Source organism: Carya illinoinensis, chromosome 10 (genome assembly GCF_018687715.1).
Source record: "Carya illinoinensis cultivar Pawnee chromosome 10, C.illinoinensisPawnee_v1, whole genome shotgun sequence".
Lineage (NCBI taxonomy): Eukaryota > Viridiplantae > Streptophyta > Magnoliopsida > Fagales > Juglandaceae > Carya > Carya illinoinensis.
In genome coordinates, this window is record NC_056761.1 from 23,277,291 (window position 1) to 23,296,754 (window position 19,464).

Here is a 19,464-nt window from a genome sequence, read left to right on the forward strand (position 1 = left end):
TCCTTGCATAGCTTTCTTTATCTTCCTAGCTCTTGATCTTGTAATTGCCCATTCTGAAACTTGCAAAGGATCTTTACAACTTGGCCCACCTTGGGGCCCATCATTCCCCCTCTCCTCAAAAGGATTCGACCTCGAATCTCCACCTGGATCAAAGAGAAAAAGATCAGTAATATTAAAAATAGCAAACACATGATACATACCTAGAAGATCCACTATATATGAAGTATCATTAATTTTATTAAGAATTTAGAAATGTCCATCCAAGATTCTTCTGTCATCAACAGGTAAATGCATTAAATCAAAATAAATAAGTGGGTTAAAGCCAAAAACAACTTCAAAAGATGAATGAGAAATAGTAGTATGTATGGTCTTATTATATGAAAACTCTAATAATGACAAATGATATTCTCGCAAACGTTCATGCAACAATTCAATGAATGGAAAGTGATACTCCTACAAATGTTCATAAAAAACATCTAAAGTCTTCCTTACACCAAAATGATCACTCCAATTATATGCGATCTCAATGAATGGTAAACCATACTCCCAAAAATATTCATACAATACTCCTAAACTCTTCTTTACACCAAATGGACCATTCCAATTATATGCAAAGTCAATAAATGACAAGTGATATTCCCACCAATGGCCATGCAACACGTCTAAAGTTCTCTTTACACCAAAAATTTTCAAAAAAGCACCTTCATGTGCTCTAAGAACAAGCAACTCATGCATAGAACTATTAGGTACAAAAAATCTATTATCTTTAAACAAGTACCAATCTAGTCTATAGAGATGAGCAAACAATGCTATCTCACATACTCCATACACACCAGCTAAGCCATCATTATTAACATACAATTTCTTATCATATTCAAGTCTCAATAATTGTGTATCTAAAATGATGACAAGGACACACCTTCTTGCTAAAGTATCAAATACAAAATTTTCCTTACCTTATGTGTACTTGATTACATAAGGAAATATCTCAATGAATTGCACTTACTTGGCATGTATTCTATTCAACTTACAGTATCCTTTCAAGTGCGTCATGGACTCATGTTATTCAAAGAAAGGTCGGGTAGGGATTGTTGCACTTGGCATAAAATCAATGTAATGCTCTATCTCTCTAATAGGTGGCAATCCACTAAACATTCCGCTAGGAATTACTACCTTATATTCCTGCAACAAAGAGATAACAATACTAGGCAAAGATTTATTAAATCCATTAGTAGTAAAATTCACCTTAGCATAAAAACTCACTTCTCTCTTTGTTTTTCTCTCACTTTCTTCACTTCTACTTTTCTTTTCACTCTCATTTTTCTTTTCACTCTCTTTTTTTCTTTCACTCTCTTTTTCCTTTTCATTCTCTTTTTTCTTTTCACTCTCTCTCTTTTTTTCAGTCTCATTATTCTTTTCATTCTCTATTTTCTTTTCACTCTCTATTTTTTCTTCACACTCTTTGTTCTTTTCACTCTCTCATTCTCTTGAGGTTTTAGCCTCACTATTTCTTTTTTTCTCAATCTCAGTTTCACTCTTTTTTTTTTCTTTTTTTTCTTTTTTTATCAATCTCACTTTCTCCCTCTCTTTTTTGATCAATCTCACTTTCTCTCTTTCTTTTTTGATCAACCTCACTTTTCAATTTCAGTTGGTCCTCATGGACCTGTGTTGGAGTTAAAGGAGCAAGTTTGATTGTTTTTCCATCTTTTTCAAAACTGTACATGTTCCTAAACCCATCATAGATCACTCTCCTATCACACTACCACGGCCTTCCCAACAAAATATGACCAGCATACATAGGTACTACATCACAAAGTGCCTCATCCTTGTACCTCCCAATTGAAAAAGATACTAACACTTGCTTATTTACCCTAACATCCCCACAATCATTTAACCACTGTAACTTGTATGGTCTAGGATGTTTCAAAATAGGTAAATTCAATTTCTCAACTAAGGTAGTGCTAGCAACATTAGTACAACTTCCCCCATCAATGATCATACTACATACCTTGTTGTTGATGTGGCATCTAGTATGAAAAATGTTCTCTCTTTGCTGCTCTATATCATCCATCTTAAATTCTGTATTGGAAACATGCCTAACAATAAGAGACTCGTCAGACTCTTCATTCTTATCGTACCTATTCTCAATACGAGGCTCACATCTCTTCCTATCTCTCTCACTTTGTAAATTTCTAATCAATGCACCTTATTGTTCCATCTTATCCCTCACTTTCTCCAACTTCAGATTTAACGTTTCAAACTTTTATTGCATGGACTGCAACACATAGAATGAGTTATCTACCATCCCCTTTGGTGATGAGTTATTTTTATAAGATATCATATGCTCTGCACACAAAAAAAGAATGTTAGAGGAAAAAATACCTCACACGCTCCCTTACTTATTTACACTCGAATAACGATACTCTACTCGTGTTTCATTCTTAATTGACTTTTTCCGATAATGATCTCACACTCTTGCCTTTTACCTCAAGAGTTTTCCCACTCAAGTTCTTTCAGAACTAATTGAACTCAATCAAGACAAAGCAACCTTGTTTAATCCCAACTAGTAATTAGATCCAAAAAACAAGAACAAGAGAAATACGGAAAGAACAACAATGACACGGGAATTAAGGAAATTATATGAGGGAAAGAGTAATTACAAAACAAGACACCAACTAGAAAAAAAGTATTCAGCCCCTTTAAAGATGGCTCAGTCACTCAATTTCATATGACAAAGTATTTCAAACAACCTATACCTAAAATCCTTTTCTTTCTCTCTCTCTTTTTTTTTTCAATTTTTTTTTTCTTTTCCTTTCTTTTCTTTTCTTTTCTTTTCCTTTCCTTTCCTTTTTTTTTCTTTTCTCAACAATTCAACCACAAACAAAAATATTCAATTGTGATCAAATCAAATAATTGAATTCAATCACATAAAAAATTGACAAGGAAAATAGAAGGGAATTAATGAAATCCTAGAAATTTCAAACCCTAGATGATGCAAATTTAGGCAGCCCTCAAATAATGAATTTAGCCACCCTATAATGATGAACATGAAACCCAAATGATAGAATAAGTTGGCAGCCTTAGGAAAAACGAATTTCTGCTCTTTTTTTTTTGGTAACCCTAGAACAATGAAGTCCTAGAATTAAATATGCGATAAATAAAAGATAGAATCAGATCTGATTGGAAACCTGGATCTGAATACTAAATGATGTGAACCCCAATCAACTCGCTTTGAGATCCAACAACAATATTAGAAAACAAATCCAAGAACGCCAAACTCAAGTCTATGGATGGACAATTTAAACCCGTTGAGATCTCGTTTCAAAAACCTAGATTATATTAAAATCTAGACCTAATGAAATCCCGCCTCAAGAACCCAAATTATAAGGAGGAACGCCACAAAGGTTGTGATTTACCTTTGATAAGTTCAAGAGTTCAATTAAGAACAAGATGAGGAAACTCACTCACAATGAAAATTCAATAAAAAAATGTCTTACCCTCTCAAATGAGGCTACAAGTGGTTTAAATAACAATCCCCAAAATCCTAAGTGAGCTGCAGGTGCTGTAGCGTGAATAGTGCCTGGGCTACAGTACTTCTAAAACCCTAGTTTACTTTAAATAATAACTTTTCAAATATGTCTTTGGCCAAAATACAAGGCCTTCCCAAAAACCCTAGTTTATTAGAAATAAGATATATGTGTGGGTTGACATCTTCAAGCCCACTTATTCTAAACTAATAAAATAAGCTCTTTTAATAAAATAAATAAGTCCAAGGCCTTCAATAACAATAAGCCTAAGTCGTGTCTTTCGTAGTGTATCACGTGGATGAAAACTAGATCTCCTCCTCTCAAACTCATCTTGAATGTTGGGCTCTTGTTAAACACGTCTCAAGTGGATTTCACCCATCCTTGCATAGTTTGCTTCATCTACCTAGCTCTTAATCTTGTAATTGCCCATTCTGAAACTTGCAAAGGATCTTTACAACTTGGCCCACCTTGGGGCCCATCAGTCTCCATGTGGGGCTTTACCCCGTTGAGTCTCCCAGTCTCCCTCCTTATTGGTCTTTAGGTGAGGCCTTACCCTACCAAGCCTTTTAGGGTTCATTTTTTCTTAGTCGTGTGATCGTGCCTTAGGTGGCCTCCACAAGTTGCTCCCTTGTGTCTTAATTGGATTGGTGGTGCCTACTCGTTTCACATTTTTGGCAGCTGCCTGGTTTTTGTAATCATGGTGAAATCTAATGTTTCCCTTTGCATTTAAAGCTCCATTTGATCATCTCGCCATTAATTTCGCCTATCAGTTATTCCCTCCCATGTCATGTCATTGGATTCATGTTGAACCGCGAGAATAACGAGTTTTGGATTGGGCACGTGGGCACCAATTGCCCTAGATTTCAACCATCATGTCTACTTATATAAGGCCTCACCCCTTCTCTGGTCAACAGTGCACTCATTCCCTTTCTCCATTCTCTGCGAGTCCTGTGATTTTCCTTATTTTCCCCATGCCTTCCATTTTGTGTCGATCATTTCGCTTCTTTTCACTCCCTTTAGTTAGGCAAGCCTGGCCACCATGGTGTTGACATGCCTCGTCTTCTTTGCACCGAAATGCTTTACTAATTTCCATGTACCCAGTTTATTAGGTCCGGTTCACGGGTGGTGACAATCAAGCCGCCTTCGCTTTGTAGAAGCGCATTCTATTTCTTCTCGTCCTAGGCAATGTGTTCATACATAAATACATTCTCGTTCTTCATACTTTGGGACTTTGCTGGCATGTTGGCAGAGAATCTTTTTGACTCAGTCGAACCACCTTGCCCTTTTGGTTGTTCTCAATGTAGAAATCAACTCTGGGATATTCTGATTCTTGGTGTGTTTCTTTGTTGATGTTGCTTTTTAGTTGATTTTCTTTCAAGTGTCCTTGGGTAGAGAGGTAGCAGGAGACTGTCTCGCTATCGCTGTTGGCTCATCGTACTGATAGAGATCTATATTCACTTACTAGAAAGTGATTTGCATGTATGACGTTTTATAGAGATGTAGTGTTTGACCATTTTGGTAGGTAGGGATGAATGACAAAGTTCTTGGCCTCCAGCTTTTAGTGAGATATGATTTGGGTTTCGACCCTACTAGCTGGTGGTGCTCTCGGGCCTTGGCCGGTCGCCCTTTGTATTGGAGCTTTAAGTTGTAACTTGTCATCCTTTATATTAGAGTTTTAAATTGTAACTCATCATTTTCTATATTGGAGCTTTAAGTTGTAACTTGTCGTTCTTTGTATTGGAGCTTTAAGTTGTAACTTGTTGTCCTTAATGAAATTCCTTTGCGCTTGTGGTGCTTGCTTTGGATATTCTTCTGTGTTCTTTTTGCTACACTTTTTTTTTTTTTTTTGTTTTGCTCTCTCTTCCTTATTTGGTTTAGCCTGGGGGAAACATAGGGAATAATTGGGGTCCTGTGTTGGGCAGGGGATTGCCACCTTCTTGAGCTTTTCGATTCACCTTGCCAGTGCTGAACCCTGTGGTCCTCGTGACCCCTTCGGTCGCCAGCTCCCTGCTTGCAGGGCTTTTATTCGTTAGGTATCTTTTTGTTGTAGCTTTCACTATCCTGTTGTCGGACCGCTTTCACGGCTAAACTAGCTTTTTGCCACTAGCAGACAGGGCGTCCGTCCGCTCGACCTTTCCTTTTAGTCCCCGGGCTGGGGGGGTGAGTTGTTCAGTCATTGGCCTTGCCCATCCAATTCCAATCTGAAATAGAAGCATGTTGTCATGATTTCATCCTTAGCTCCATGAGAGATTAGACCTTGCAAACCTGTACTTTTTAGCTCTTGCCATGACATCCTTGCTTTCTGGTGCCATTCGGGAGGTTTTCGGACCTATCTTGCTCTCCGTCGGGGAGGGGCTGGGATGCCTTGGGCCAATGCTACCCTCTATCCCCTGAGGAGGTAACTCTTTTAGTGTGTCTTCTGGGTTGTTGCATTGATTGTTTGCTTTGTTATCTTAGTTAATGCTTTGCATTAGGTGGTCAAAAGACCTACCCGCACTCTATCGGGGAGAGGTCGGGGTGCCTTAAGTCAACCCGCCTCTTTCATCCCCCCAAGGAGGTAACTTATTTAGGCGGCCTTGTGGGATCGTCCGCTCTTTCAGTGCAATAGGAGTCTGGGTAAGTATTCAGGTTGCTGTGAGGCACATCCGGCTCTCCTTTAGGAGGGGCCCGAGCAGCCCTTGTCGCGCCCGTCCCTTTGATCCAGCGAAGAGGTAACAGGTTTTGGCAGTTTGTGTCTGGATTCGCTCTCACTCGTTAACATCATAAGGAAAGGTAAGATTTGGGTTAGGCTGGAGCTAGCCCTACTCTTCGTTCATAGCGGAGGTTGGGGTAAGTATTCAGGTCACCCGAGGGGCTAGACCCGCTCTCTTTTGCTAGAGGGGTGAGGTAGCCTTTGGTGTACCCGTCCCTCGAACCCCGCGGAGAGGTAAGTTTTCAGGCAGTTTTGTTACTGAACCCGCTCTTGTCTGTTGACGCTTGTGAGGAATGTAACTTCAATTTCTCTTTCAGGCAGCTGAGGATTGGCCTGCACTTTGTTGCGGGAGGGATAAAGTAGCCTTTGGCATTACATCCATCATTTTGATATATAGCAGGAAGGTAAGTACGGATAGCGATGCAGCTGACTGCTTTTCACCGTAATGGGGGTCGGGGTAAGTTGTTCAGGCTGCCGGGGAGGCATGACTCACTCTTCTTCGCGGGAGGGGTAGAGTGGCCTTTGGCCTCACTTTCCCCTTGATCCCGTGAGAGGTACATTGTTTGGGCATTTTACAACTAGACCCATTGACATCGTAGGAAAGGTAAGTGTTGGGCCAGATTGGTGCTAGACCCACTCTTCATTACGGCGGAGGTCGAGGTAAGTTGTTCGAGCTGCCGAGGGCAGCAAGACCAGCTCTTTACAGTGGGAGAGGCAGAGCAGCTTTCGGCCCAACATTATCTCTTGCCCTGCAAAGAGGTAAGTTGTTAGGGCAATTTGTGACTAGACTTGCTTCCGCATGTTGACACACACAAGGAAGGTAGTCTTTATCTTCGGGTGGCCAAGGTTGACCCGCACTCCATCGTTGGAAAGGATTAAGCAGCCTTTGGCATTGCACTCATCCCTTTGCCATCTTGCAAAGAGGTAACTTCTTCGGACAGCGATGCTGCTGGTCCACTTTTCACTGTGATAGGGGTCAGGTTAAGTTATTTGGGCTAGGGGGGGGGGGGGTTAGACCCACTCTCTACCACAGAAGAGGTAGAGCGGCCTTCGGCCCAACTCTCTTCTTTTGCCCCTTGGAGAGTTAAGTTGTTTGAGAAGTTTGCAATTGGATCTGCTCCCACCTGTTGGCATCATAAAGAAGGTAAATGTTCGGCGGTGAAGTTGTTGCCCGTTGCTTACATTATTAAAAGATCATCTTGTTTTCTTGAATGACACCCTTTCATTAATCAATAAGAATTTACAGTGTTCAAAGAAATTCACAAAATAAAAAGAGTGGGAACGGGCTCCTCAACTAAGGAGCTTTTTCTTGCGACACCTCTGCCCTTGGCACCTTGCATTCCTCTTCTTGCACCCTTTCCACCCCCCATGAGCCCAGCACAGCGGGTCATGGACAAAGGCTTGCATGGGCTCTTGAGCTCCTGAACATAACACTCCTATGCCAAGACTGGTTCCCCTCGGACTTCTCCTACTCCCCGAGGAGTCAGGAACTTCATCTTGAGGTGATAGGTCTAGGTGACTACCTGTAGGCTATTAAGGGCAGGCCTACCGATGATGGCATTGTAGGACGATGGGGCCTTTACCACCAGGAAGTTGACCATGATTGCGGCTGTGCAGGGGGTGCTTCCTACGAGGATCGACAGCACGATGGTTCCCATTAGGTGGACCATGTCCCTGGAGAAACCTTTCAGTGGCGTTGAGCAATGTAGATTCCCGTTTGGGAGAAAGCTTCCCAGAATAGGATGTTTGCGGAGCTACCATTGTTGACGAGGATCCTTTGGTGGTGAAGTTGGTGACTAACATTGTTATGACCAGCACGTCATCATGGGGGTACAACCCCTTTTTCGTTGTTCTCCCCGAAAGAGACGATTGGGGTTGGTTCACTCCTTTGGTGCTTGGTTGGGCGATACTCCGCTGAGTACGCTTTGTGTTACCAAGCTCATTGAGTGTGTGCTTTCCTAGGTCTCAAAAACCCAAGTTTTGAATGGGAACAAATGAAGACTTGAGATGGGTGGGGAAGGACTTAGGGGTATTGATGAAATTAATGGTAGTGGTGGTTGGCCGTGAGTGGTAGGTTGGGTGGCGGTTGGAGGCCAAAAAGTTCAAATTGGAAAATGTAATGGATGAGCTTCACCAGTGGCAGATCGGAGCTAAGGAAGGGTGGGTTAGGTAATACCACTTAAATATTTTAAAAGTTAAAACAAGAAATTCAATAATATTAATTAATAAAATAATTTACATAATTAAAAATATGTAAATACGGGATATCACAAAGTATGTCTAATGTATTATATACAAAACGTCAGTTTGTGAGTTTACTTTTGTGTAATCTATTTGTGACTATAACAATTATATATATATATATATATATATATAAATATATATAAGATGCAGTCATTCTATTCATGCATCACATGTAATAATTAGGTTACATGTAAAAGTGGTTGGTAAGGGAATATTTGTACACATATATCCTTAAAACATGTACTAATAAATGATAATGGTAGATGTTGTATGAGATTCCATATTGTTTAGAAATGAGAAGTTTTTTTTTTTTTTTAATCTTTATAATATTTTTAATGTGGCTCTAATTGTATCATTGACTAGTTTTTTTAGAGTATATGCCTAGATATGACTTGAACCTCCATTGGAGCATTATAAATGATATCGAAATCTATCTCAACCAAAAATGTGACTTTAGCTATGCCACCTACGATATACTGGCTCGACGAGAATATTAGAAATTTAAGGAGGGAGATTGTGATACTTCATACTGGCTGATAAGTGATAAGGGTGGGTGGTATATGAGATTCTATATTGCTTGAGAATGAAAAGTCATTACTCTTTATAATGGTTCTAATTAGATTCCAATTATATTATTAACTAGGCATTTTAGAGTATAAGTCTAGATGTAATTTGGGTTTCTAATAGGGCATTACAATATATATATAGCATAGTTTGCAAAAATGATATTTCTATTTATATAAAACATTAAGAAGGGTATGAACATAGTCACTTACCTCGAGCCATATGCAAAATCACCTCCAAGTTGAAAAACACCTTTTCATGCACTCACATAACTTCCACGTACGGCACCTACATTTAACATGTCCTTACGCCGATTTCCATTGCAAGTGCACCATTAACTAGATTAAAGAATAATCAGAACTTCTCCTAATAAGACTACTCGTAACCTTAGACGACCCGTAATACTTACTCAAATAATTTTTTCTTCATCCCATAATTATTCAAATATCCAGTCGGTCAATCTACGTCAAATCCGTTACCTATGTCATCTTGTAGCTCAAAAGTCAATAACCTTGATAAAGTAAAAGCGGCCACCTTTTTTCAACCTTAAGCACCTAAAATTGACCTGACATGACATTTTAACCTTATGCATCCAACACGTAAATTGTAATTTAATAACCTTGTAATTTCATGCACAGCTATAATACAACAAATCATGACCATGACCTAAAATAACTCATCTTTTTTAAATTTCGACATTTTCTCGAAACATGCGTAAGTAAAAATCTTAACAGATTATTTCTTGTAAATGCTTTGTGAACTCCCAAACTGAGTGTTTAACAGATTTTGCTTTTCTTATTCAGGATATTCGTCGCATACTGAGGGGCTTTCAACAAGTTCAGATTTTCATGTCGGCAGGCCATGCAATGTGGAAACGCATCAATTAGCAAGGAATGCATGAAATGTTGAGGATATTGATATGTGGTGAGGATCTTTTCATTCTTTTGTATCACAAACTGTATGACTTGATAGAAACAATATCTTGTAAGGACTTTTATTATTGGAATGGATGATTCATTGGCTATAAAAAAGAATAAAAAAAATTCACTCTATGACCCAAAATCACCCATTTTCGGTCCGTAACCATCATTTAATTGGGCCCACGTATAGTAATTAATTTAACCATCAAAATCACATAATACTTCTTTAAAATAAATATTCACATGACACCCAGGAATATTGTTTAACCTAAATGACGAAATCTTCTTAATTTTCATGTCCAAACAATTCATCCTACTGCCATGTACCCCAAAATCTCATTAACTCCATAGATAAGTCTTAGAGTAGTTCTACATGCAGGCCACTTGCGGACGGATTCGCGCACTAATGATGACGTGGCAATGGAGAAAAAAAAAAAAAAAAAAATTCGGACGATCCCACGTAAACTTCTTCCGCACGCTAGTTCTGGCATTTTCCCTCCCAGGACGTCTTGAAGCTGCTCCGAGCGACCCTGACCTGAGCTCCCCGACCGAGCAGCCTCATCTCCAGCGTGCGACGATCTCATCCGCACCATCTCCTCCGCGCGAGCACCTCCTTTGCGCGAGAACCACCTTCGAGCGACCATCTCCACTGCAGAACCACCCCCTTCGCGCGCGACCACCTCCACTGCACAACCAGCTCCGCGCGACCACCTCCACTGCCGAACCAGCTCCGCGCGACCACCTCCACTGCACAACCAGCTGTTCTGCGCGAGCACCTCCACTGCAGAACTTTCCTCGTTTGCGCGACGACGTCAACTGCTTCACCAGGTCCTCTGCGCGACCACTTCCTGGAAAGGTATAAACTTGCTTATTTAAGGAAAACTGTAACTGCATTTAGTTCCTGGTTGTTGTAATAACGAAGGATTTGGCTTTGCCTTTTGAAAACAGAGTTACATGGAGTATGAAAACAGAGTTATACGAAGTACAACTAGACATGGTGAAACAAACTTTTATTTTTTTTTATTTAAATAAGGCAAATATTTTTTAGACTTTAGCTTATGGTAAGATAAAAATTAGTAAAAACCTTCGCTTTTCTAATTTATTATCTTCCCAAGTTCATGCATGTTAATGTTCGGTTGTAGCTGAAGACGGATTCTTAACCATGAACTATTCCCACCGGTCAAAATAATTATCCTCATGGACCCCTTAATGCTTTGTTTTATGAAATGGTGAACTATATGTTTGGTTTAATGTTATTGTTAAGAGAATGAGAACAAAATGTACTGAATATTATATGAATGCTTAAATGAGAACTTTGTATATTTTCTGCAAATTATAATAATATATATATTATTATTTTGCTACATGATTACATGGTTATGCTTAAGGTACCAGAATTGTTTTTTTGGGTATAGGCATGTCATTTAATTCATCAACTTTCTTAGATATACATGTAATTCAGTTATGTTTTAGCAACATTTGTTAAAGCATACTAGCATTTTTCTTCCGGCTTTACACAATTAAAACTTAGTTATTTTTTTTAATATCTCTTAAAATAATTACAACCAAGGAGGGAGGATTGATTCCAATTTACTTAACAGAGAACACGTCGCCAGCTTTAAAAAGAATTGTAATTACTTTATTGCCTTTGATTAAAATTATAGTGAAGAAATTTTTTGAATTTTCTAATGCTTTGTTTAGATGGAGAAAGGGAAGGACCATGCATATCCTATAACACGTTCTACAGCAGATTCCACAACAAATCCATCCACAAATCCTCCCTCCCAGGTATGGAACTGAGCAAATTATCTTAAATTCCTGAAAGTGACTTTATCATGACTGGTTTTGTTCCACAGATGATAGCAATACCATTCTATCCACTGGGATCGACGTCTCCAACTGCAAATCCATCAACCAATCTACCAACCCAGGTGACATCTCAATTAAACCAAGAGACGATGTATTTATGTACTAATATTAAACCTTTAGAACCAAATGACGTGAGCTATATTAATACACATTTTTTTCATAATCTGTAGGTGATACCAATACCATGTTACCCGGATTTTTCAAACTATATGCATGGTTGCCATCCACCAATGCCAAATGCATGGTTACCCCCATTTTTCGAGCGTCCTGAAGCCAGTGCATCTACACAAACTAGTCAGGTGATAAATTCACCCAAGCAGATTTTGCACTTATTTTTAACCATGTATGAAATTGATTTATTTCATTTTGATGGTGTAAACTGCAGGGAAACCCGTTGCCCCCATGCGAGTCGAATCTTAACCCTTCGAGTGGTCTACACTCTGCAAGTTCAAGCCATGTTGATGAAACCCAAGATCCCACACCTGAGTCTACTGGAAAAAGTATGGATACTGTTATTGGGGGGAGTGATGATCTGTCTAGGCCACATGATAATGTGCCCCAAACTGAGGGGGCCGATATTGTTGAGGAGCCGAAATTGGGAATGGTGTTTAAATCTGAAGATGACTTATTGTCTTATTATAAAAGATATGGGCAACAATGCGGTTTTGGGATAATGACTCAGAGGAGCCATAGGTTTGAGGATGGGAGCCTGAGATATGTCACATTGGGTTGTGCCAGGGGTGGGAAGGCACGGAACCGTACGTCTAATGTTGCCAGGCCACGTCCGACATCAAAGACAGACTGTAAGGCAAGAATAAATGTGACGTTAGAAAGAGGTGTGTTAAAGGTGAACAGTGTAGATAATTCCCATAATCACGGCTTAAGTCCACAAAAGTCGAGATTTTTTCGCTGCAATAGAGAAGTGAGCGAGTCTGTTAAGAGAGTGTTAGACATAAATGATCAAGCTGGGATAAGAATGAACAAGAGTTTTGCCTCTCTTGTGCAAGAAGCGGGTGGGTTTGAGAACTTGCCATTCAATGAAAAGGACTGTCGGAATTATATTGACAAGGCACGCCACCTTCGACTTGGGAAAGGTGGTGCTGGAGCCCTCCGTGAGTATTTTGCGCGGATGCAATACAAAAATGACGGATTCTTTTCACTAATGGATATGGATGATGACGGGCGGTTGAGGAATGTATTCTGGGCGGATGCACGAAGTAGGGCAGCCTACAAATATTTTGGTGATGTTGTGACCTTCGACACGACCTATTTGACAAACAGATATGGGATGCCGTTTGCACCGTTTGTGGGTGTAAACCACCATGGACAGTCGATATTGTTGGGCGCAGGATTAATTTCTAGTGAGGATACAGAAACGTTTACATGGTTATTTCAGACCTGGTGTAATTGTATGGACGGTGAAGCTCCCAAGGCTATTATCACGGACCAAGATAGAGCCATGAAAAATGCAATAAGCCTTGTCTTTCCAAACAGTCGACACAGATTTTGCTTATGGCACATTTTGAAAAAGTTGCCTGAGAAGCTAGGTTCACATGGTGAATTCAAAACTGGGTTGAAAACTGGGTTGTTAAATTGTGTGTATGACTCTCACACAGTTGAGGAGTTTGAGGGGTCTTGGGAAGTGTTAATTACGAAGTACAACTTGCAGGATAATGCTTGGTTGAAAAGTTTATATGCTGAGCGTACGTATTGGGCACCGGTATTCATGAAAGATGTTTTCTGGGCTGGAATGAGTACAACCCAAAGAAGCGAGAGTATGAATGCGTTTTTCGACGGGTATGTTCATGCTAAGACAAACTTAAAAGAGTTTGTCGATCAGTTCGATAATGCATTGAGGAAGAAGATTGAGAATGAAAGTGCGGCGGACTTCCAGTCATTCAATGTTACAATTCCCGTCGTCTCCCCCTCTCCACTTGAGAAGACTTTTCAAGACATATACACTTGCAATAAATTTAGAGAAGTTCAAAAAGAAGTAATAGGGATGCTTGCAACTCTTCCAACTCTACACAGGAAGGATGGTGTAATTGCAACATACAATGTAGAAGATGAAGTGAATGTTGATGATTTCATCAAGGAGGTTACCCACACGGTGTACTTTAATGAGGCTGAATGTGAGGTGAAGTGTTCATGTGCCTTGTTTGAGATGAGAGGGGTATTGTGTAGGCATGTATTGGGCATTATGAGAGTTAACAAAGTCCGCTCGGTGCCAGAAAAGTACATACTAGATCGATGGCGGAAAGACATAAAGAGAACTTACACTCTTATACGAAGTAGTTACGATGGGGTTGATGAGAGGCCTGAAGTATGCAGATATTCACGTATCATCAAGAAATGCAACGAAGTAGCCACAAATGCATCTTCATGTGATGAGCACACTGAGGATATGCTAGCTAAGTTAGATGCAATGAACTTAGGCTACCGCACGAACAAGCCGCCATCAAAGGTGAATGTTACAACAACTGCCGTGCCCACCACAACTGCCACTTCTAAGAATGTATTCAGTCCCCATGTAGTGAGAGGAAAAGGCAGACCGCCTTCTCTCAGGAAAAAATCCATGATTGAACATATTAAACCCACGACAAAGAAGGCTACTCAGAAAGGAAAACGTAAACAGGTTAACTCAATTACAGACTAAAGGAATTTCCAGATTTTACTGCTTCAAGAAAGTGTGTTTTACTGTTATTATGCCTTTATGACTTAATAGAAATTGGTTTTTATTTGCTTCCTTTGTAGCCGCATGGAGTAGAAGGCGAAGTTCTGGGAACTAGAAGGAATTTATTTGGTTCCACAGTTGTTGGGACACAACAAAGTGTCACATTTCAGGTTTCATTTGGGTTTTTCATATTTGTGTATTTAAAGATTTCTCATGGTTAAACTTTACTTCTTACTAATATTTTGCATGCTGTATTATTAGCCTCCTCAAAACACTACCGAAGTGTTGGACTTTAGTGTCACCGAGCTAGACGTTGCGGTGAATGAGACGCAAGAAAGTGTAAGATGATTTAGTTAGATTTTTGTCATCTCAAACTAAATGAAAAATGTTTTCACATGGTGAATTCTTTTTTTAGAGGATGTATTGGGCCTGAATTTTAACCGTTATATTATACGTGTGACAGATGCAACTTCATCCGGATGGAACCCAGCTTGATCATGAAGGAAGTATGGCAATTTTGCATCTATTATCATACATAGAATGTTTAATCATGATGCTCAAGATATCTACTTGTGGAAAAAATACACTTGCATGTTTGGTGGAGTATTGAGTACATGCATTATATATATATATATAAGCCGCATGTGAAGGAAGTGGTATTTTGAGGATTTTCAGCTAGCTAAACTTAAAATACACTTTCCATCGCATACACATATTTTGCACTAACTTTAGTAGGCATTAAATGTTTAATATTGTTGGGCACATGATACTTTGATGTCATTTTTTGCTTTAAACATCTTAATTTACCATATATATTGGAAATTGATTGGGCATATCCATTTGTATTGGGTGCTTTTACTTTCCAGTTTAATCATGTTGATGATTGGGAAGTATTTTGTGCAAAGCCATGGAAGATTAATAGGAATAATGATGGGGAGTCGAGCTTGTGTGCGTTGATCCAGCTTTTGAGTTGCAATTTTTTGATGGGTGGATATAATATTTTTGTAATCATTTGTATTGACTTATTTACTAATTAGTTTTTGTAATTAGGCATTTGATGGGTGGAGAAGTTGTAATTATTTTTTGTTGGGCATATAGCTATGTAATTATTTATCATAGGGTGGACCTTTGTTGTAAATACTTTTTTGAGAACTTAAGAGCTTATTGTCGATCAGGGGTTCAAGTAATTGTTGTATGTTCCAACTTTTTCCCATGTGAATGACGTTATTTTCCTGCATAATATGGAAGGAGATTAGGGGCTGATTTGGTAGGGAGAGTGTATTTCAGATTTACTGTATATATATATTTGTTGTGGATGATTCACAGGTTTTACAATTGCTGATTTAGTCTAATCCTGAATCGTATATAAATATTTGTTGTGGATGAACCCAAGTTCATGTGCCGAGCAAGGAAGTGTTGTTTTATGGGTTGCTTTTGGGGTATAGATGGGGTCAGCACCTTCCCCTGCTTCCTGCCGAGTAAAACAAACACTAAAGGAATTTATCTTCAATCATAATGTACTGTATATAGATTTTGCTTATATTCATCATGAGTTACGTAAAGTGGCAACCATCCATGCCACTTAAGTTGTATGTAGCCGAGTGAGTGTCTCCTAGAAGGCAAGTATATACTTGATTTTCACCAAAAATCATCATCCGCTTAATCTGTCCCAGAAGTCCTCTTGATCTAAAACCTTCACTAAAGTGCCAAGTATATACTTGTTACAAAGTCCTCTTTATTATGCCTCATCAAAGAAGATGATGACGGAAACAGGCTATCATGCACAAGTAAGGTGTTCGGATTTGCATGGTCCAGCTGAACTACTCAAATAAAAAAGTCTATCATGCATAAACTACATTTCAAGCACCTTCCAAACTGTCCAGATTTCCCCAAAAAACTTCCATATTTCTACTAGTAAGTTGCCAGACCTGTAGGCATGTATACACTTCAATTTCCACACAAAAATTACAAATACCAACATAAAAGAGTTGTCCCAAAAGTTCCAACTTCTGAACTTGCACTAACAAATTTATACAAAACACAACTAAATGCCTATTAATACTCAAAGCGATCGTATAAAGTACAAATAAAGTAAAATAGAAACTGCCACACATATACGAATATGTGTGCGTTGACGCCGGACTTCCACCTCCCGCTTGACAATTTCGCCATCTCTACGGCGAACCTCTTCCGAACAATGTCGAACCTCTTCCATCATTGTTCGCACCTCTTCCTCTCTTCTTCGAAAAAGTTGCAATAATTGGCGAACCTCTTCATGTGTTTTCTGCAACTCTTCATGTGTTTTCTGGAGCTCTTCCTTCTTCATCAAAATCTCAATGAATACTTTCATAAGGTCATTCTCCATTTCCTTACCACTATCTGCCCATATGAAAAAGTTGCAATGTGGTAATCCCTATATAAACAAACAAACAAACAAACAAACAAACATATATGAGAATGTGAAGGATGGTGTAGTCAATCTGAAATTGGTACTGGATAAGTATACAATAATTAATTTTTGTACCTTGGTATTGTATTTTGAACACCCAAAGAATGATCGGCCCGGATTTCTTGGCGTGTTCGATGTTCTAAGTGAAGCAGGTGACCCACAATTGCAAATTGGGTTGATTCTCAAAGTATGATTAACAATAGAAGATGAAGAAACTGACGATGATACCTTATCTCCCTCAGATAACATGTTCCCAATCAACAATGGAGTATGCTGTTGCTAAAAAATATTAGTGTTTTTCATTCATTGTTTGCTGTTGGGGTTTACAAGTTTTTTTTTTTTAAAACAAGAGAGTTTAATCACCCAAAACGTTAGATGGTTTAATCCTTAAAAAGATTATATTATTTTTAATCCACCCGAAGGGGAGCTGAGTTTAATCCTAAAAAATCAAGTGCAAAAGGAGTTACACATATTGTGCTTCACATTGGGTTGAAGTGAAGTGTAAAGGTGTGTTTAATGCTTTAGCAAAGTGTACTTTGGTACATTAACAGATATCAATAGGAACTTCAAATTACTAGGAGATAAAAAAAAAAAAAAGTTGGTTCATCTACCATGATGGTATCCACATCCAAGCGCACACATACTTTGCAAAAGTAACTTGTAAAAATGAAAACTTAAGTTCACTTCACATACTGCTATATGCAGAAAGTATGGAACTCTAAACATAAATAAACTAGTTCATCACATATGATGGTGTCCACATCCCAGCGCGCACATACTTTACAAAAAGTTGCCAGTCAAGTCGGGATTTGTGAAGATAATTGTATACAAATCAAGAAATAACCGTTATATATGTTTAGGAAGTGCAAATCTCTAACATCAAAGACAGAGTAAAAGTAAACAAGCTAAATTAAAAAAGTTACAAAAAAATGTTCTTGCTAAAACTACACAGATTATTTATAAAAATGCAAGAAGTGGCAGTCTAAGCTACAATATTGCAAAAACAGAAAATGAACAACGAAGATATTGGTGGGCGTATAGATTATTGATGTCACGACATATTAAAAAGATTGAAGGGCCAAACACATGGGACCATCAAAGGTGAAAGTTTATAACATATTTGTATGGCCTCAAGCCTTGTTTTCAGATGGATTCAGAAAATACAGAGCTTGGATATTGGAAATCAGACTTACTTTTTGTTGCTTTCAATTCACACGACTAAAAACAAATCCAAACAAATCCAAACAAATCCAAATCCATGGGTATCCTTAAAACCAGATTAGGGGCTTCTAACAATTCCTCAAATCCAAATAAAATTAAAAAAATAGTGGCCTATTACAATCCAACACCATGTACAGATCCAGATTATCTACTAAAAATGATGTTAATTTTCTCACAGCAAATCTAAATATAATATTGGAACAGATTTGGGGCTTCTAACAGGGAACACACAGAAAACCCAAAAATAAAAAAACCCAAAGCCGAGTCCAACAGCATGTACAGATCGAGAAAATGTATTACAAATCATGTTCATTTTCTCACAGCCAACCTAAATAACATCTTCGAACAGATTAGGGGCTTCTAACAGACAAAAAAACAGAAAACCCAAAAAATTATAACCCTTCGCCAAGTCCAACAGCATGTACAGATCGATAAAATGTATACAAATCATGTTAATTTACTCAAACCAACCCTAAATAACATCTTCGAACAGATTAGGGGCTTCTAACAAGAAAAACACAGAAAACCCCAAAAAAATAAAACCCTAGGCCAAGTCCAACAGAAAACCCCAAAAAATTAAAACCCTAGGCCAAGTCCTACAGAAAACCCTAGGCCAAGTACAGATCGATTAAGCAAAACAACAATATATATCCTATGTTAACGATCGAAGATCGATTAAGCATGAGAGAGAGAGAGACCTCTTCCGATATATTTATTCCCGACTGCACAGATCTGCGCCACCCCGGCTTACTGCAGTGGTTCCGAACGAAAGGAGAAGTGATGGGGAGGATTTTCGACCTTTGCTCCCACGGCGTGAGAGGTGAGAGGAGAAGTGAGAGGTGAGAGGTGAGAGGAGAAGTTTGTCAAACCGGGGATGAGAGCTGAGAGGTGAGAGGAGAAGTGAAAAAAGAAAAAGGTGAGAAAAGTGAATATCGAAAGGACTGCAGCCGGTTTGTCAAATTCATCTTCCCGCTTAGAATGAAACTCACCGTTTCATTAATGTCCACGTCAGCCTGGTGCGCGAATCCGTCCGCAAGTGGCCTGCAACAAGACTTTTCCTAAGTCTTATAGCTTAGCCTATGCAAGTCGTGTGACCCATCCAAACTCGCATCACAACTCTCACATAAAATAACAAGGCAACCTTTAATTTTTCATTGTCTGAAACTCATAACTACTTAGGGGTTGTTTGCGAATAGATAGTTGTTTGGGAATAGATATGGTTTCATTTCATCTCAAAATTTTTCATTTTATTTCATTCTCAAACGTCATTAAAATATAAACACTTTTCAATTTCAAATTTTTAA

General features: G+C 38.8%; 2 protein-coding genes across 3 annotated transcripts; one reads left to right on the forward strand and one right to left on the reverse strand.

Moving 5' to 3' along the window:
- The first annotated feature begins 11,648 nt into the window (after positions 1–11,648).
- LOC122278567 (protein FAR1-RELATED SEQUENCE 5-like) lies at positions 11,649–15,100 on the forward strand. Its single transcript, XM_043088746.1, has 7 exons — positions 11,649–11,735; positions 11,804–11,878; positions 11,987–12,115; positions 12,202–14,451; positions 14,571–14,660; positions 14,752–14,829; positions 14,954–15,100. The coding sequence occupies exons 1-7, from the start codon at positions 11,649–11,651 to the stop codon at positions 15,098–15,100; spliced, it is 2,856 nt and encodes a 951-aa protein (XP_042944680.1).
- Positions 15,101–16,374: 1,274 nt separating this feature from the next.
- Positions 16,375–19,219, reverse strand: LOC122278858. Of its 2 annotated transcripts, none has more exons than XR_006229365.1 (3): positions 19,150–19,219; positions 17,015–19,041; positions 16,375–16,903 (listed from the first exon to the last, which is right to left on the reverse strand). XR_006229365.1 is itself a non-coding variant. In XM_043089065.1 (3 exons), the coding sequence occupies exons 2-3, from the start codon at positions 17,186–17,188 to the stop codon at positions 16,553–16,555; spliced, it is 525 nt and encodes a 174-aa protein (XP_042944999.1). In that variant the 5' UTR covers positions 17,189–17,212; positions 18,859–19,213; the 3' UTR covers positions 16,375–16,552. The 2 variants fall into 2 exon arrangements, 1 of the variants encoding a protein (XP_042944999.1); XM_043089065.1 differs by having other exon boundaries at positions 17,015–17,212; positions 18,859–19,213.
- Between the last annotated feature and the right edge of the window lie 245 nt (positions 19,220–19,464).